The following is an 18101-nucleotide window of genomic DNA, read 5'->3' as shown; positions in this document are numbered from 1 at the left end:
CACTCCACTCCCACAGTCGAATGCCCCAGTGTGACAGAAAACAGAGAAGACGTGAGCTTTTGGCAGACACACAACACACAGAGTGTACAGGACTGTCACATTGTTGGGGTGGGGGACGGGGGGGGAGGACGACGATCAATGTGGAGAACAAACTGCGAAAAAGACTTGAGGAAACAAAATAAAACAAGGAACTGGAGGGAGTCAACAGAGAGTTACAGCTTGGTTAACTATTCCCAGATCTAGTGATCCCCCCCTCCCACCCTGGATTTGTTTTGTTTTTTTACATCACTGCTCTTCCAGGTTCGTGTCTCTGGATGAAGCAGGGATGTCAGGTGGCAGAGGAGTGAAAAAGAGCGAACCGAAGGCCCCGTCTGCTTCTGCGTCGAGAGCAGAAAAGTGTCCCGACAATACACAGCTGTGCCAGCGCCACATGCAATCGCAGCTCGGCTGCACGGCTCCGGCACAGAGTCGGGACGGAGGGGGTAGATATCAGTTAGAGATACATTTTTCATACTCTTAATATGCTCTTTTAGTTTTTTCTTTTGGAACACACTTCTGGAGGCAGGGCAGCCACACATCCTTCCCCTTGCGAGCAGGGTCCGCAGTCAGCATCTGACCACCCTACGTTGGAAGGGGCAGATATCCCCCTACCCCTTGATCTTCAAAAGAAATGGGACACCCTACCCCGAGGTGGGAACGCGCAAAACTGAGGGGTAGGGCCAAGCGGGGGACGAACGGACGCACCCTAACTCTGATATCATGACACATTCGATTGATTTTCGACAATATTTCCTTTGCCCGTGTTGCAGCGCCAGTGGCTGAGTTTTTTGCGTAACCTTGGAGGCGCTGGGTGGATGTGCTCCAGCTGCACCGGGAATGGCGATGGCTCGGCCTCCCACACGGCTTTTATTAATAGAAATGGACTGAGGCGAAGGCTTCGCCGAGCTCCCCGTTCCCTGCTGACGCACGCCAGTGTGGTAAACACACATGCTACCCTTGCCTGAGTCCATTTTTTCTGTGTCTGCCCACTTTGTTTTTCTTTGTTTTGTGTTTTTTGCTCTTCTCGTTCACATTTTCCGTTAGTGGACGTGCGGTGGTCTCTCTCACTTCCCCTCCGATATCCAGTGAGTTCTCCTTTGCAGTTCGCTTGCCTACAGCCTCCGAATGGATATAATGCACTGCCCTAATCAGTTTTGCGGCGTTTGAACCGAGATGATCTGATTAGATCCTACGAGAACTGCAGATCCCGTCGTAAAACTCCCCCTATCTAATCCATTCCCCGAGGGACCTGCGAGTCGAGCCGTCCACCAATCAAAGTCCACTCACAGTGGCACGCAGACAGCCCGAATCTGATAGGCGTTAAGCGCCCCCGAAAAAACAACTAGAGTCAGCTAATTGTGAAAGACAGTCTGCACACTGAAGGGTTTAAAGAAATATGTGAGCACGTATGACGGAATAACTTTCGGATTCTAGCGTCCCTCCGCGTATGCGTTCGGTTTTTTCTCCGATGTCCCAGCAGGCTATCATGCCACTTTCCGACGCGCTGACCATACATGCACGCGGTCCAGGAGAGGGGTCTCAGCGGACGAGAGCGCTGGCCGGCCAGTGCAGGCCGGGGGCTGAGTCGGCAGAGCGCTCTGCGGGAGAGGTGGCACCGCAGAGACACTGCAGCGGAACCAGAGGGAGGAAAAAGAACGAGGGCCGCGGTGGGCTGCACCGCCGCGCCACGCGGAGCCATGTGCAGACGAGGGCGCCCCGCGCAGCGCCCATAGGACCACGTCCCTGAAAGTATCTCACGGCGCACGTGTCCTCGCCCAGTTTCCAGCGCCTACGAGGAACAACACGGATCACTCCTGTTTCTCCTCTGAATGTGTCACACTGTCATTTTTTCCCTCTCCGTGTGATGTGTTCACATCCTTCCTTCTCGCATTTGGCGATCTCACGTAGCGTTCTCCTCTTCTCGTCCTTTGTTTCATTCTCACGCAAGCACTGTCATCGATTTTTTTTGTCCAGATTTATAAAATGACCAATTCATGGCTGGGTTAACAGCCTGAAAGTGCTTGGATTGTTTTTTATTGTTTGGATAATTTGGCAGTTTAAGACACTAAGAATTCTGCTGTATATAACTACAATATTGCCTTTTATTTACCTTCTATGATTTTTTTATTTATCCGTTTTAAACTAGATCCTTTTTTGGAAACGGACTGTATTCAGGTAGCACTTTTCTAATCTTATCAACCACTCAAATCGCTTTACACTCACCCATTCAAACACACGCCTCTATAAACAGCGCTGATTCTATCATAGTTCATTCATACAGTGTCGGGGGCAATTTAGAGTTAAGTGTCTTGCCCAAGGACACATCGGCACGCGGGCTGGAGGTGCCGGAGATCGAACCATCGACCCTCTTGGCTCTCTACTGCTAATGGTAAATAAAACATTTGTTCATCATCAACATCATCAACATCATTCCATTGTTAATATCGGCATCCTATAGCGTCTTCATGTGTAGCATTGCTGTTATGAGTTGCATTGTCAAGCATGCATGAGCATTCAAAGGGTCATGCTCGCCAGTCATTCCATGTCATTGGCGCTCGGTGGTTCAAAAATGGTGGCGGTGGGGGGAGGGGGGGGGGTGCTCAGAGGGAAAGAAAACGGTCTTGTCGCCTGCGAAAAAAGGTGAGGATACTACTGGATGTTAGAGCGGTGCGGTGGTGGCAGAGATCATGCAGATGAGGAGAAGTGTCAAACAGTCCCGGACCAGGCTGACCAAAAGGCATTTTGGAACCAAGATCACTGAATTTCGCAGGCTGGGTCGACACATAAAATGATCTGAGTGCCAAGATGCTTGGGGAGCCCCAGCCCTGCTCTTTTGGATGAATCTAAGCGGAATTGCACAGCTGGGAACTAGCCAACAGCTGGTGTGATATCACTGTAGAAGTACCCTTTGTCCCATCGCTTCGCATTTACACCCTTCAGGAGGAAATCCGTACAAATGGAACAAGAGGGACTTCTGCAATGGCTTCACCAGCACGTATAGGACTCCCATTATAAAGGCGGCGTTTGGAGGAGTGGAAGCTTAGAGAATGGGGCACTTTTGGAGAAGGGCACTTGGTAGGAGGGTGTTAAGAGAGGCACTTATTGATGAACTGTGGCCTTGGCTGAGTGGAGGAGAGCTTATGTGGAGGACTGGACTTTTTGAGCTTGGATTTATGGGAATTTTGGTCCACATGCACATGTCTGGTTCCACTGCACAAAAGGCAGCGGGAAAGAGATATACAAGTTTGGAAAAGAGTGCCGGTTGATCGATACAGTCTGCAATTTGGAAGCATCAGCGCTACTCCTCAGAGGCCGTTCGGGTAGCGACGGCTCAGAGCGACGGCACTATGGGACGCTCGCCAGCTGTGGAGCTATGAACTGTGCAGACACTGTATCTCTGGAGGCCAATCCAGTGGAGAATCTCTGTGAGGACCCAAGGGCCGCTGCATGTGCCCGCAGATATCCGAGACGTGTGTCTGCATAGGATGTTGGACGTTGCTTTAAAGTCAAACTGAAATTACAAAAATGTGTTTTGCTTGAGTAATCAGTAAATATATCCCACCCACATCTGTGAATTGAGCACTCCGTACTGTACCTGACTCAGTGACACTGTAAGTTACTGTACTTAACTCGGTACATTACTCCATAAATTCCTCCATTTTGTTTTCGAAATTACAGAGTAGAGATTTGCACCCATGAAAGTGAAACCTCTAATACTGCTGTAGCTAGAAAGCTTCCTTTACATACACTGCAAATTGGTTCTGCACTTGCCAAGATTTAAAATCTAAGATTTGGAAAAGTGAGAGGAATTATCTTGTTTTAAAAGTTATTTACTTCATCATCTTCATCTTTGAACTTATCAGATCCATCTTATTTCTAGAATTAACCAACTTATTTCAAGGTTTCCTGTCAAGTAAAATGACCTCGCTTGCGTGGTCAGATAATATCACTTGTATCGAGTCATTTTCTCCTCAAATTTCCTCGTTTGTTTCTTCTATTTTAGCCTTCCTTTCTTGTCTCGTGGTGCTTTTACTTTCAGGGAAAGTAGAGAGAATTTAAACTTCAGTTTGACTTTAAAGTATACTGTGCGTGTGTGTGCGTGCATGCGTGTGCTTGTGTGTGTGTGTGTATTAGAAAGTATTCGAAAGAGCATCATATCCTCCTGTGTCCACCTCACACAGCTGTGAAAGGGAGTCAGTGTCTATTTGTGCCTGGAGCAGAGCGGACTATTGGCTGATGGCCATCGTGATGTCACTTCTACCTCGGTCATTATTTGATTTCTTAGATATTTATTCTCATTCTTTTTTCTTTTTGTTTTTGGAATGGCAGGCAGGCAGGCAGGCAAGCAGCACCTACTTGTTACATGGACAGGAGCAAAGACCACAGAATTTCCCTAGATCGTTCAAATTCTTTTCTGCATCCTTCATGTCCTTATTGATTTGGTCCATTCCCTCCTCGATGCGCTCCAGTTGCTCTGATTAAACACAAGTCATTTATCCCCCACAGAACGAAGCACGAGAAGAGAGAGGGAGGGAGGAAGAGGAGAGGAAGAGAGAGAGAGAGGACAAAGGAGAGAAGACAACAACTTCAGACACTCACTGTGACAAAAGAAATTAAAACAAAAACAAAAAAAAGAAGAAAAAAAAGAGGAAAACTGGACGCCACCACATATGTAGAACCTTGGAGGCACGTTGTCAGTACCTACTTGTTACATGGACATATGAAAAGCCCACAGCATTTCCCTAAATCTTTTAAATTTTTCTCGGCTTCCTTCATGTCTTGGTTGATATGGTTCATGCCATCTTCAACACGATCGAGTTGCTCTGGTCAGGACAAAGGGATGACAGTAGTGGAATGAATTTCATTGACTGATTGACAGAAATATGAGTTATTGTGAGCAGTAACTGAGTCGTGTGTGTGTGTGTGTGTGTGTGTGCGTGTGTGTGTGTGTGCATCCTGGTGTGTCTTCTGGATGCGTGTGTCATGGTGAGAGATTAAGACTGAACTATGTTGATTTGGTGGGATCAAATACAGTTATGTGCATTCACTAAACCTTTGGGCCAGACAATGGTGTAAAAAGGACAACAAATCAAATAATGATAGTGAATATGATATATTCTCAGAGTAACTGGTGAACTTTGAGTTAAAATCTTTCAACATTTCGTGTCAAGGAACAGTTTGACGTTTTGGGAATATACTTATCCTGGCTTCCTGGCAAAAAAGTTAGATAAAAATATCACTATTTCTGTACGCTTAATATGAAGCAAGAGACAGCTGCTGGTTGGCTTAGCGTAACATAAAACTGCAAACGGATAAACAGCCCCGTGGTCCTGCACCAGCTCACAATCTGGGAGTTGGGGAGAGAAACCGCTGTGCACAACCAAAATCAAAAACATATCGTTTTTGTATTTCGTATTTATTGGTTAAATAATAACTAATTTAAAGTTGCCCAAAGGTACATCTTCCCAAAGGTACTATTTTTTATTTATTTTGTTACCTTGGGGCAGACCCAAGGTACGGTAGCTGTTACTCCCAATCTCCAGTCTTCATGCTCAGCTCAGCTAATTGAATCATGTCTCTATCTTCATATTTAGCATGAAGAGATGAGAGTGGAATCACTCTTCTCATCTCTAACACTAGGGAAAAAAGGAAATAAGCTAATTTTCTTAAAGTGCCTTTACTATTCCTGATCGTGGACCTGACCGAAGCAAAGCGAACTTCCTCGAGAGCTGTTTACTTACTCCGTGCATTAGCTGACAGGTCTTTTTTTTCTCACTATTTCCTGATCTACAATCATATTGTAATAATTCATTATTTATTATTATTATAATATATAATATTATTATTATTTTACAAACAAATTCAAGGCAAATACAATTTGACCTGGTTAGCTAATGTGAAAACAAAGACAAATTTATGAGCAGCTTTACATCGTTGAGTAATATTACAGTACATCTGCTTTTAACCCTTTTGAGCATGGTGGACGTATACGTTTTTTTTCTCCTTTAGATTCCAGCCCATACCAGTTGTGGGGATTTACATTGTCAAGTTTTGCTGCCACAGTGGAGAGAATAAAACTGGCTTGTTTAACTGAAAAATGTCCGTCTTGCCTAGTCTGTTTTTTGCATATGGTCAAAGTAATGGAAAGGAATTTTAAATATGACTGGATTCTGGTTCATGAGCGTCGGGGGCCTTTGTTAAGCTGATGTGGCGGATGGTGGGTTGGTGACGGTTCCACAGTACAATGGATTTCCATCCCGATTGAAGGAAATATGGTGCAGGCAGAGTGTGAAAGGGTGAGGCACAGATAAATATGGATTGAAAGACTAGTTCATTGACTTTTTTCAGGTTTGTAAAATCCCTGATTGGCATGCATTTATGTAAATGTATTCAACTAAGAAAGGATCCACGACGAGTCGGTGTTATTAAGAGGGAAGTGGGGTAACAGCACTCAGAGTGCTGCACTCCTTATTAACAAGATACGGTCGGTGGATGAAAGTTTCCATTTTTATTTCAGCTGAAGCAAACGTGTCCAGCATCAAGCGCTGCGCAGCTACGGGTTTTTCAGCCTGCGCACGAGTCGACAACACAGGGTCAGAGGTCAGCTCGGGCTTTTAGCTGTCTGCGTGTCAAGTCAGCTGTTGCAATTGGTTTTTGAGAAGTGATCCTCTGCATGCAGAATAGTGCCGGAGACCCTTTACTTAAGATGAGGGGATGAAAAGGACGGTCAGGAGGAGGGTAGAGGTTTCATCCCCGCGAGTGAACAACCATGATGGTACAATTAAGGTTCCCTCTTACAGGATTGGTGGATCGGTTTACGTGACCTCCAGCCAATGGGAGAGCTGAGGGTCCGTGTCGCCCCCCCCCTCCTAGAGCCATGCAAAGCTCAAGGTACCATTTCATTACCCACTTTAATAGTATTAACAGTCTGTTTCACACTGTAAACCACATAATTTAATGCAGGCTGTTGGTTTTAACATTAACAAACTGCATGTAACCAGGGATTGTACAAAGCAGTATATGAGCTGATAGGAGTGAAAATGTTTGTCTTTACCAGCTAAATCGATCGTTCACCTCTCATATTTGTACACCTCTGGCCTGTCGGCGGTGTAGAAGGGTCTGTTCAGCTGTTCTCTGGCCTGTTTGAAACCTGTTTTTCCAAATTGTAGTAATTTCAGAAAAGACCTTTGCCATATAATGGGGGTCTATTTATGGGGAGGTGTTACTCTTGCTGCCACTCATTTCGGTATTGAGGCTCACTTGCTTCAAGTGCTGTGGTAAAATATCAAAATCTGTTGTCACTTAATTCAAGGTTGCTAAATCTGTGACTGCAACTTAGTCATTTTTTAAAAAATCTTAGCAACATTCCTTAGTTATGTGGGAGAAGGTTATAGCACAAGCAGATCTGAGAAAGGCCCAGAAGTCATCCCCTGCCACGGGCTGCCCACAGGCGCAGACACAATGACCCAACTGGATCATGAAAGAGAAATTATTCATCTTGCTGTTGAGCTGTAGGGTTTTGGCACTGCACGTGGCTGGCATTAAATATTCCTCTCTGGATCTGTTGACGATTTGGCACTTTCAAGATTTCCTTTTTTTGCTGTCTTTGTTAGCTAATGAAAAATAAAAAAACAAGCTGCTGGCAAATCAAATGCAGTTAGGGCAAATCAAAAAGGTAAGAAAAAAAAAAATGTTAGCCAAAGGAAACAACGGTTAACAGAAGCCAAAAGGAAGAAAAATTCCCAAAGTTAAATTGGCTCGCTGGACTAATCAAATGAGCCATGTGATACATCAAAACACAAATCAGAAATTGTTACTTTGAAAACAAAACAGGGAGAAAAAAAAATTTAATTAGTTTGGATATGCATTTAAATGAAAACAAAGCAACTGCATGTGAAGCAATTCATTCATTCACAAGGTGATTTGATACCATATACTTTGCAACATCGCTATCTATGAGTAAAATTGCCACTGGTGGTGCTGCTGGTATATGACTATAGGTCAATGCTTTGGGTACACACAGAATCATTACACCGGCTTCGTTCAGCGTGACTGGCTTAGTTATGAAAGCTGTGTTGTAGCTGAACTCGCCATCTTCCCCTCTGGCCGACTTACCTCCCTGCTCATCCAGCATAACCAAAGTCCTGATGCCGGCATCTTTGCTCTACTCCCCGAGGACAGGCGGGCAGGTTGGGAGGAGGGCCGAAGGGAGGGAGGAGAAAAAACAAAATGAAGGAGAGGTCAGTAATGAGGCCACGACCGCTTAGGGAATCTAATAATATGTGCTGTCATAAACGCTTTTCACCAAAGACAACTTGTGCCCAGCGTTTGGAAAACCCGTATTCCCGTTTTAAATTCTGTGAAATTGAATTTCCCCCGATGCAATAAAGCAGCAATTGATTGAAAAAATTGAACAGCGGGAGGGCAGCTGAAGATTCAGTCATATTGTTCTTTCACAGTTTTCGAAGAAATGCACAGATAACATCATTCATTTCCTTTTTTTTCTTGGTGGAATTCTTATTTGCTTTCTTGCTGAGAGTTGGATGAGAAGATTCCAGCCGCTTCAGAGTGAATACAGAGAATTATGCAGCATTAAAACCCACCCGAAAATGTTAGTACCTTCGATGTCTAATGAAAATCTCTTTGCGCATAATCACTATATGATGTAGGTCTACCCTGTTCCCCAAAAAGGCCAAATTGCATTCAATTTTTCCGTCCTGATGCCCTGTGATCCCTGTGTCTACATCCCTGTCCTTGTGGAAGAGCACATTAGAATATGTTGCTCCCCAAACAACAGCATTCTGAGCTTGTATTGATTGGAAGGAGCTAAGGTCATTGCTCTACTCCGCCTGACCAGGAAACATGGAAACAGCTCCCAGGGGGTTAGCAATAATAATGCGGACAGCAGAGGAGAGGGCCCTGCAATTGAATTTCCTTGTACAAACGACGCAATTAATAACGCGGGATCCCAACACCCCATCGGTCCAAGAGTCAGCGGCTGTCAGACCTGTGGACTGGGCCTTTAGACCATCTTTTTTTCCTCCAAAGCCAAAATGGAGGTTGACGGTTTTCCTCCAGCTCACAAGAGGTTCGTTTGAATTCCTCCCTGACTGTGAAAACGTCTGAGCAGCGGCCCTGCATGAGGAGTCAACAGCGGAGCTATTAGTCACTGATAGGCCGGGTCGGCCACAGACGGTCGGCCCTTGCTAGAGAAAGGGTGAGGAGGAGGAGGAATGGCTAGCGACACTAAATACTACTCTTCCCTCTGTGCTTCTTAGAAAATGCCGCACCGCCACACTGAGATGTAGCACCTGGCTCGGCTAGATAGCCATGAATAAGATTATATGGTGTGTCGCACACACACACACACAAACACACACACCATTACACACACATCCCCCTGCCGTCTCAGCAGTTTGGGAGCAAAGCTGCTCATTGATGTTCGAGAGGCGAGAGGGGAGCAGTTATTCTGTAATCCAGGCGGCCTCTGTCCGAGAGAAATTCCAAAGGATTGGAAATGTGTCCCCCGGGGGAAACACCCATGATCCCGCACAGGGCTGTCGACGGTTCAATGAAGCTACTTCATTCAAATCCAGCGGACAGATTAATACATATTGGCAGAGGATGCTGCAAATTTAGACAAATAAGAAAGACACCTTCATAAGACGCATATTATTAAAAACATTTTTTGGGTGTAGTGATATTGTTTCTATATGCTGGTATTAGTTTTTGGTAAACCATCATATTACCACGCGTCACATACGTCTACATTTTGATAACAGAGATCCTTAATGACATCATGAATGGGACTGAATGTGATCTACAAGGTGGGGAGTTCCAGCTTCCCGTCAGCTATTTGTGTGGTGATGACCAATCAACATCCAGAGCGAATTTTGGTAATGGAACCGTTCCTCCTGCAGAAATGAAAATGAATGCTGTACATCTTTCAGTCCCTTCAGGCTCATTTCTGTCATTCCTTGATTTTTCTTTCTTTCCTTTTTCTACCTATTAAACAGAAGGAGCTTTCAACTGTGCCTCCCTCCTTCATCACCTCCCCACCCTGCACTACGGTCATATAGCGGCGGAGCGGTGTGGTGAAAATATGTCGACTGATGATCAACATGACCTTGAGATGTGCACCGGGAGCTTGTCAGACGCCCCCGCCCCCCCCCCCAGCTGTCCGTGCCTTTTCTCTCCTCGCATCCTTCGCTCTCATCCTTTTCCTGCCTCCCTCCCTCCGTCAGCTTGTCACTCCCAGCCCCTTCCGTTTTCTCCTCATCTTTCACCCTCAGTTTATTACACTGTTATTTATTGGCCTGAATGTTACATGAGCCAATAAAAATTTGGGTTGCCACCCCCCTCTCTCTGTCTCTCACCGCTGAGTTCATTTCCTATAATGCGCTATTCACGCCATCACTCAGTTGACTCACGGTTTGCTCAGTCACGGTCCAGAGGGCTAATGGATTCAGGCAATTAGAACGGAGCAATGATGTGTGATTTAGAGCTAACACCGAAATTTGGATTCGCTAGTGTCAGAAATCAGTAAAGTGGCCGGCACTTCATTTTTTTTTTTGATAGCAACAGTAGTCGCACACAGAGTCAAACCAGGTACGCAGGGTGTTTATGCCCATGTCATGTTCCATTCACATAAACAAATCAGCTGTCGGGTTACCCTATGAAAGCTAGCCGAGAGTTAAATAAAAATAAAAGTCAATACGACTCTTATCAATATCCATTATATATGACGCAAGAGCCGGGAGATGGTTAGCTCAAACTTTGACCTGCCAAGAAACAGAAGTATAGTGCATAACTCCTGTAAAAGCACTTTTACACTTGAGCAGATTAAATCAATGCGACACAATATTTAAAATGTGCTGATAGTTGGTTCTTTTTTTAAATATTTAGACAGACACCAGTCTGTTAAGCTAAGCTAATGATTTAGTTATTTAAGGCACAGTCCTGCAAGTGGAGTGGAATCACCCAGCTCAACATTAAAATAGTGAATTGCGTGTTAGCAGGGACGTGTCATTTCTCGTCACTGAGACTTGTCATTGTCCCGAATCAGTGTGGGACCAAAACTTAAATCGTATTCAGTTTGTTCAGCCTTGTCCGAAGGCCAAATAAGGTCTCATTCCTTGCCAAATAATATTTGGCATATTTAAAAGAGTTTCTCCAGAGACAACAGGGAGACTCTAACCGTCCTCACTGTGCCAGGACACAGTCAGCTCTGCTCCTATGCCTCATGTGTCAATAAGAAACCTGTAAGAGAATAATGTGGACCCTGTGTGACACTGTCTCGGTGATGCCGGCTCATGCAAATTTACAATTAAAGCAAGGGTAAGGAATTTACTAGAATTTGCAAATAATCCATAAAAGTGTAATTATTTCTCAATCAAGGACTCAAAATACCACGTGTGCTCAAATGATGAACATACTATAATTCTTTTCGTGTTGGAGTCATTCCTCCCATACCAAAGTGCTGAAAGGGAAAATTCCGTAGAAAATATTATAATACAGGAACAAAATAAAATAGCCTCATAGACGTTATATTCAAACTACTGGAACAGAAATATGTAATAGGGTTCTGTGATCAAACACCCATGGACTGAAATAGATTCTTTCTTCTGCAGGTTGAATATGATTTATCAATCTTTTCCGTGCAGAAGAGCTTTACCCAAAGTATATCAGAAATGACAGACTTCCTGTGTCACTGAATTTATTTAATCTTCCTGCAGTCTGTATATATTTTGTCTTAGTTTCTACTGATAAACTGTAAATTAAACTTTAACACCAACACCGGCGCATGATGGTTAATGGGTTTTTCTTACCTCTTCCACCAGCTGCAGCATGCGACGAGTGCTCTCCAGTGACTGTGGACAGATAGGAGATATGATTAGTTTCCATCCGAAATGGCGGGGCACGTTCAGACGTCGTTGCAAGACTGTTTTTCATGAGTGCTGTTACGTCGGGTGTGTGTGCGTAGCACATGGAAGCGAAACGCTTCATCGTGTGCCTGTGTGCGCTCGCTGAATTGTGCGTAAGCGGGCATGCATCACAACAAAGTGGAGTCAATGTGAACAATCAGCAGGACACAGAGAGAATCGATGTCTGATGTTTATCGACACAAACTCAACATGAACCCACAGAGACGGACTGTCTCCGACCCTATGATGGGAAAGCTGGTAGTAGCAGTAACGCTGGCTGATTTTGAGGAAGTTTATTTTCACACTAGCAATCAATTGAATCGACTCGTTTCAGATCTAGTATCTCACCAATGATTTACTCGGGAATGCAGCCTAAACACGAATGCATCGAGAAGAAGCGTTCTTGGATCCCTCCCTCTCTGTCCTTTCCCCCCTGACTGCTGGGTGTTTATCATCATCAGCCTGTGCGGTGACAGATATGAAGCTGCACGTTCCAGTTCCCTCTCTAACACGCGTGGGGCTGCAGAGCACAGCTTTGCTTGCCGGAGCCGGTCGGCAGGGACGGCGCGCTGCGATATCTAGTCCTTCTCACAATGACACAGCTTCGCCTCGCTGCGAGCGCGGCTGATCTCCCACAGCAGTGGGGGTTGAGGAAAAGGGGGGGTTGGGTAAGGAGTGGAATGGGACACGGCCTTTATTTGAGCGGCCATTTGTTTTTGATAGTTAGTCTATTTTTCGTTCTTCTTGTTTTCCAGCTCATCTGTCTCTTTCCTCATTCGTTCATCTTTCCCTTTCACCCATTGTCATCTGCGCTGGTAAATTAGAGCTTGACCTCATGTTCTTTGATCTGAAATGGGCATTACATGACCCGCTGTCCTCTCTGTGGATCTGAGAGCTCGTGTGTGAGTCCGTGCAACAGAGGAAAAAAGCGTTATTCCGACGCCGCCATTTTGTGCATGCCCTACGTTCATGCCTGTGTGTGTGTGTGTCTCTGTGTTTAATATTCTGCTCAGCTGTGCCAGTGTGAGTCGTATGTGAAGCTGGAGGGGTGTGGGCTGATCTGCTCTGGGCCATGACTGAGACGTCACTCTCTGTCTCGCTCTCTCTCTCTCTCTCTCTCTCACACTCACACACACACACACACTGGGAGGCTGTAGCACATTCCTTCACATGAACGCAGACACAATCGCATATTCACACACATTTGTGTCTGGTACACTCACACACACACACACACACACACACACACACACACACACACACACACACACACACACACACACACACACACACACACACACACACACACACACACACACACACACACACACACACACACACACACACACACACACACACACACACACACACACACACACACACACACACACACACACACACACACACACAGCCCAGGGCAGACAATGACATGGTGCTGTATAATTTCTATTATTATGCATTCAAGCAATGAAGGAATCCTTCTTTAAAATCCTGCTTTAAAACCATGTTAATATTATGGTACAAATATTCATATTCATATTATGAGCATGTAGTTGTGTAGTTATAGCATGTTTGTCTATTTACGCATTTTAAATTTTGTCTGACTGTGCCCGAGTCAGGTCTCTGTTAGTCAGCATGTGCTTAAACGTGTGTCATGTCTGTACGCCACCGTGATGCGGCGAGCGTGCTGTTCTCACCTCGTCGGCGAGCTGGTCGGCGCGTTGCTGCATGTCCGACAGCTCATTGCGCATGTCCGCGTCATCTGCCATGGCTGCTGGAAGTGGGGGGTGGAGAAGGTCTCCAACAGGGAAGAGAAGATCCTAGTGGGAATCTGGGGAGGGCTGGAAGAGAGGCAAGAATATGATGAGGGAAAGCCTTTAGGATGGAGAGTTGGATTGCTGCGGTGGAAACGGTCCACCGAGGCGCAAACCGACTTCAGGCTTTTGGACATCTTGGGTAATTTGATGTGCGACTGCTGTTTTATCAAAGAACGAAAATGTACCAGTAATCACATGCAGGATCAACGTCAACACAGCATCACACTCTTCTCTTTGAAGGTCTCCGAGGAGGAGGATTAGACACGAGCAGAGGCAGCGTTTGACTGGAGGCTGAGACAGCCCGGTGGTGACCGATCATTTAAAAGACGCAATGTAACAGCGACAAAGGTTTACTCGGGGTTGCTAATTGTTCCGCGGCTTATTCAAGACAGACTTGTGGGTTATATACAGTCCGTCATCGGGGAACGTGTCCTATTGAGACGTCCTTGAGCACCTATTTAATACCCGCTGGCATCAGGCTGCTCTGGATAACAACAACAACAGCAGCTAAAAGCCAAAGGTACAAAAATGTGTCATGTATTTCATGGGGGATGAGGAAAAAATCAGAGAGAAAAAACAAAAATGTTGCATGCAACAAAATGGGCCGAATGAAAGTGGATAATACTAATAAAAGTCATACAATCGAACAAATAAAACCATTGGTGGGGGGCCAGTAGGGAGCTGCCGTGTCCCGAGTCTCTGTTTGCTGTTGCAGGCGATATAATGGAGGATTAAGAAGATTGCGGAAGCAGTGTTTGCTTATGGGATCGTGAATGGAGAGGGAAAAAAGGCAAGTGATGTTTGCAGAGGCGTGCCAGTCTCAGACAGGCGGGATTGACTGGGATTCTGCGGGATTAGCCACAGAAGTCACACAAACAGCATGTTTAACCCTGTAGCCGTGATCCATCCGTTCCTACCCTCCGCGGGTCATGAGAGGCAAGTATCACCAGCCCTGCGGATGAAGGATGACTGGAGAGATGATCTTAAAACATCTTGTCACGTGTCAGATGAGTCAGAGATATTACCGATGGCAATGTCTACGAGACATCCTCACAAACTGGCAACCAAGTTTAGCGTGACAAATTAAATTAGAAGAATCAAATATAATTCCTTTCCCCAATTCTGTGGCTGTGAGGTAATCCCCCGACAATAATGGAGTCTAGCACACAGGAAAACAACAATGAAAGACTGGCTGATGGCTTGAAGAGAGGGAGCGACACATATTTTTATTCACATTCTCAGAGAGATACAATAGAATATAAACTGAATCAAATGTCTGGGTCCACTCTGGGCCACTAGTAGTGCCAATCCCAATGAGAATCCACCACAAACTAAAGCCCTACAAGGGTTTCTCGTCTCTTCTTATAAAACCTATAAAGCCTATACTTCAAATATCAGACTAGTTGAGTAAATCCTATCCTCTGAGCACCGAACAGCATCACTGCTGGTAAAGTACATCAACCATCGGACAAGACTCCGATATTTTTCTCTGGAGTTCCACGAAGAGACATTATTGGATTTAAAATGATCAGGAACATTGAAACACAATATTTTATCCATTGGCAGCTTGATGAGCAAACTGCATTTCAGGGTTCGTTTTTCCGTAATTTTATATCTACCCTATAATGGCCTAATTCATCTCTCTCGAAAAAAATCATATCGTTTGTGGTGCTTGACGTTGACCGAGTTTTGTCGAGCTTTGTGCAAAAATGACCACCACAAGTGGCAAGATTTCTTGTTGTCAAGTGTGTCAATATTTTTTACGTTAACAATGAATCACAAGCTGTCACTTGTCACAACATGCTCAGAAAAGCATCATCTGAGTCCAATGTCACCAAGAAGCAGATGGACAAAGTTGGCAAATATCTGGTTAAGACGCGTAGCGGCTACGGCGAGCCAGATATTCCAGCCGCTGCTCTGTACCCGCAGTGTGTGAACAGTGTTTGTTTTATCAAACTTATAAAGTGACAATATGTCTGTGTCGTATCTACAGTGTCTGTTTCTGCCTCCCCTAAAATGATCTAACGCTAGTGGGTGTGAAGGTGGGGAACAAATCTGAGGAAACAAATATACAAAGTCTTCTCGCAAACATTAGTCTTAATGTACTTTCATAGGTGCTACAGTGACAAGCCTTTTTTCTGCTATTCATATTTGTGTATGCAATGATCAAGCTTATTAGAGGAACGGTAAATGCATTTTTTTGTCAAGAAAAAAATCTAGTATTTCTTTCCCCCCCCAAAAAACTATTATGAAATGAAATTTTTTGCCTATTTGATAAATGTTTATGTTCTCTGACTCTTGCACTTTTTGGGTAATATCTTCATGGTTGACTGCACTTTGGACAAAAGCGTCTGCTAAACGAAATGTACAGTAACAATACAGTCTAAATCCAAAGCAAGATGTCAGGTGAACACTGATCAGGTACATGGCGAGGGTCTGCGTTTTAGGACAGACGGATTCACCCACCGGGACATGCCTCATCCTGGCGACTGAGCGAAACATTCTGGTTGATATTCTGCCTCGGACGTCCCCATGTACCCTACGTGTTTGCCTCATCCACCTGTGTGCCCAGAGATGTGACCAAACAACAACATCTGCTGGCCACACGCCACTGCGGCACACAGGATATGAAGTCTTTTTTTTTTTTTTTTTTTTTACAGCTGCGGGAATATCACACAGGTCTGATTCATTAAAAAACTCCCTGGGTTGGAGTATGGATCCATCATTCACCTCTGAGGATGGATTCAGACGTGTATATGACAGCTCTAGCACCGTGTACAGCAGTCTTTTATTACAGTTTACAGTTTATATAGATCTTTCCACTATCTGCAGTAGCACAGTCGGAAACAATTATATTGGTGAATCACGTATATTCCATCCCTCTCACATCCCTGCTCCCCCTTTTCCCTTGTCCTCTCGCTCTCCTGCATCGCCTCACAACAGCAGCGGCCATGTTGGGTTACATAAACCGCCGACCGGACTGTGCAGTGCAGTGCTTAGTGTCTGAATCGAGTCAACAAAAAAAACACTCTTCAGGACGACTCGCTGAAGGAAGCGAGGGCATCATCGCCTGCCCGCGCAGTTATGCAACTGAATTCTGGCAATTCAGTCTTGCCAGGCCACGCTGACCTTTTACTTCACCACTCAATTACGGGCGCCACATTTTGAATCTTGGCTGCCCTAAACGCCGCCTGCTTCAGCACCGGAGCAGGTTCATCCTCAGAACAGATACGAAATGCTGGTGGAGTACGTGTTATGAAAGCACAGGCTTTTATAATCAGTGCATTCATCTCAGTGCATGTTTTGGGGGTCAGAATTTACTACACCTAAAATGACGAATTTATGTTAACGTTCATTTGCATTTAGACTGCAAAAGTGATCCTAGAGGAAGAGCCTTGGATTCATAATGGGTGAGGATTATATCAAACAGCAACGTTATTACACATTGAAGCATTTACAGTAATTATCTGAGATCTAGTCAGTGCAGTCATTTATGATTACGGAAATGAGAGGTAATATACATTTTTAAGAATTCAACCATTCCTGGTGCTTTTGACTGTATCCTTGAGCCATCTTCAGTGAATGACTGAGGACACTTGAGCCGGTTCCCTTTAGTGAAGAAGACCATGGGATACGCTCAAAAGCTACCGGAAAAGCTACGGTGTTTTTGGTTTGTCAGTGGACATCTTTAAGCCAAGAGAGTCGTGTGATGTGATATGATTTCTCAGATCCGGCAATGTTTACAGATAAAATGTCTTTTTCTCTGTAATCTCTTAAATGTCTGTCTCTATTGTTGCTACTTCTGTAGGAAAAGTATTGGTCAATATTGCCAACGCTAGAAATATATTTCAAGTGTATCTCTTCCCTGGCATTTCTGCTTTGTTTGACAGACACAGTGGAGAGGGAGGTAAATAGACATGCAGTAAATGGCCATAGATTCAAACTCCAGATGTCTACAACTTGACAATTTCCGTCAATTTGTTCATTTAACCATTTTCATTTCATACGGTGTTCTGCTACTAGGTCCACTACCCAGAAGAACCTCTTACGTGCAAACTGTAGAGTCAATAAGAATAAACAAAAGAAATATTTCAACAGGCGTCTGAGCAAATTCATTCTGGCGGATCAGCAACCAAAAGGTAAGAAAACAAAGGGGTTGTACCAATTCTGACTTTTACTCCAGTCCAACTTGTGCAAAATAGTTTATCGCTGTTCCCGTCCAGCAACGAAAAGGTATTCATACGCTGATGCAGACATCGAGCAGGTAGAGGCCACATGGAGGAGTTAAAATGCCACTGAGAGATACCATTACTAGAATTAA

The 18101-nt window shown here is 44.7% G+C and overlaps 1 protein-coding gene across 1 annotated transcript in view; it reads right to left on the bottom strand.

Annotated features, from left to right (window-relative positions):
- Positions 1 to 18101, bottom strand: part of snap25a (synaptosome associated protein 25a) — a 32389-nt gene that overhangs the window by 3484 nt on the left and 10804 nt on the right. The window contains exons 2-5 of the mRNA XM_035617602.2: positions 13661 to 13804; positions 11868 to 11909; positions 8155 to 8203; positions 4396 to 4513 (exon numbers count right to left, since the gene is read on the bottom strand). Of these exons, the coding sequence (XP_035473495.1) occupies positions 4396 to 4513; positions 8155 to 8203; positions 11868 to 11909; positions 13661 to 13732 (281 nt within the window). The 5' untranslated portion in view covers positions 13733 to 13804. The remainder of the gene's footprint in view (positions 1 to 4395; positions 4514 to 8154; positions 8204 to 11867; positions 11910 to 13660; positions 13805 to 18101) is intronic.

This window comes from Scophthalmus maximus, chromosome 18 (genome assembly GCF_022379125.1).
Source record: "Scophthalmus maximus strain ysfricsl-2021 chromosome 18, ASM2237912v1, whole genome shotgun sequence".
Lineage (NCBI taxonomy): Eukaryota > Metazoa > Chordata > Actinopteri > Pleuronectiformes > Scophthalmidae > Scophthalmus > Scophthalmus maximus.
This window is presented reverse-complemented; position numbering and strand designations above follow the sequence as displayed.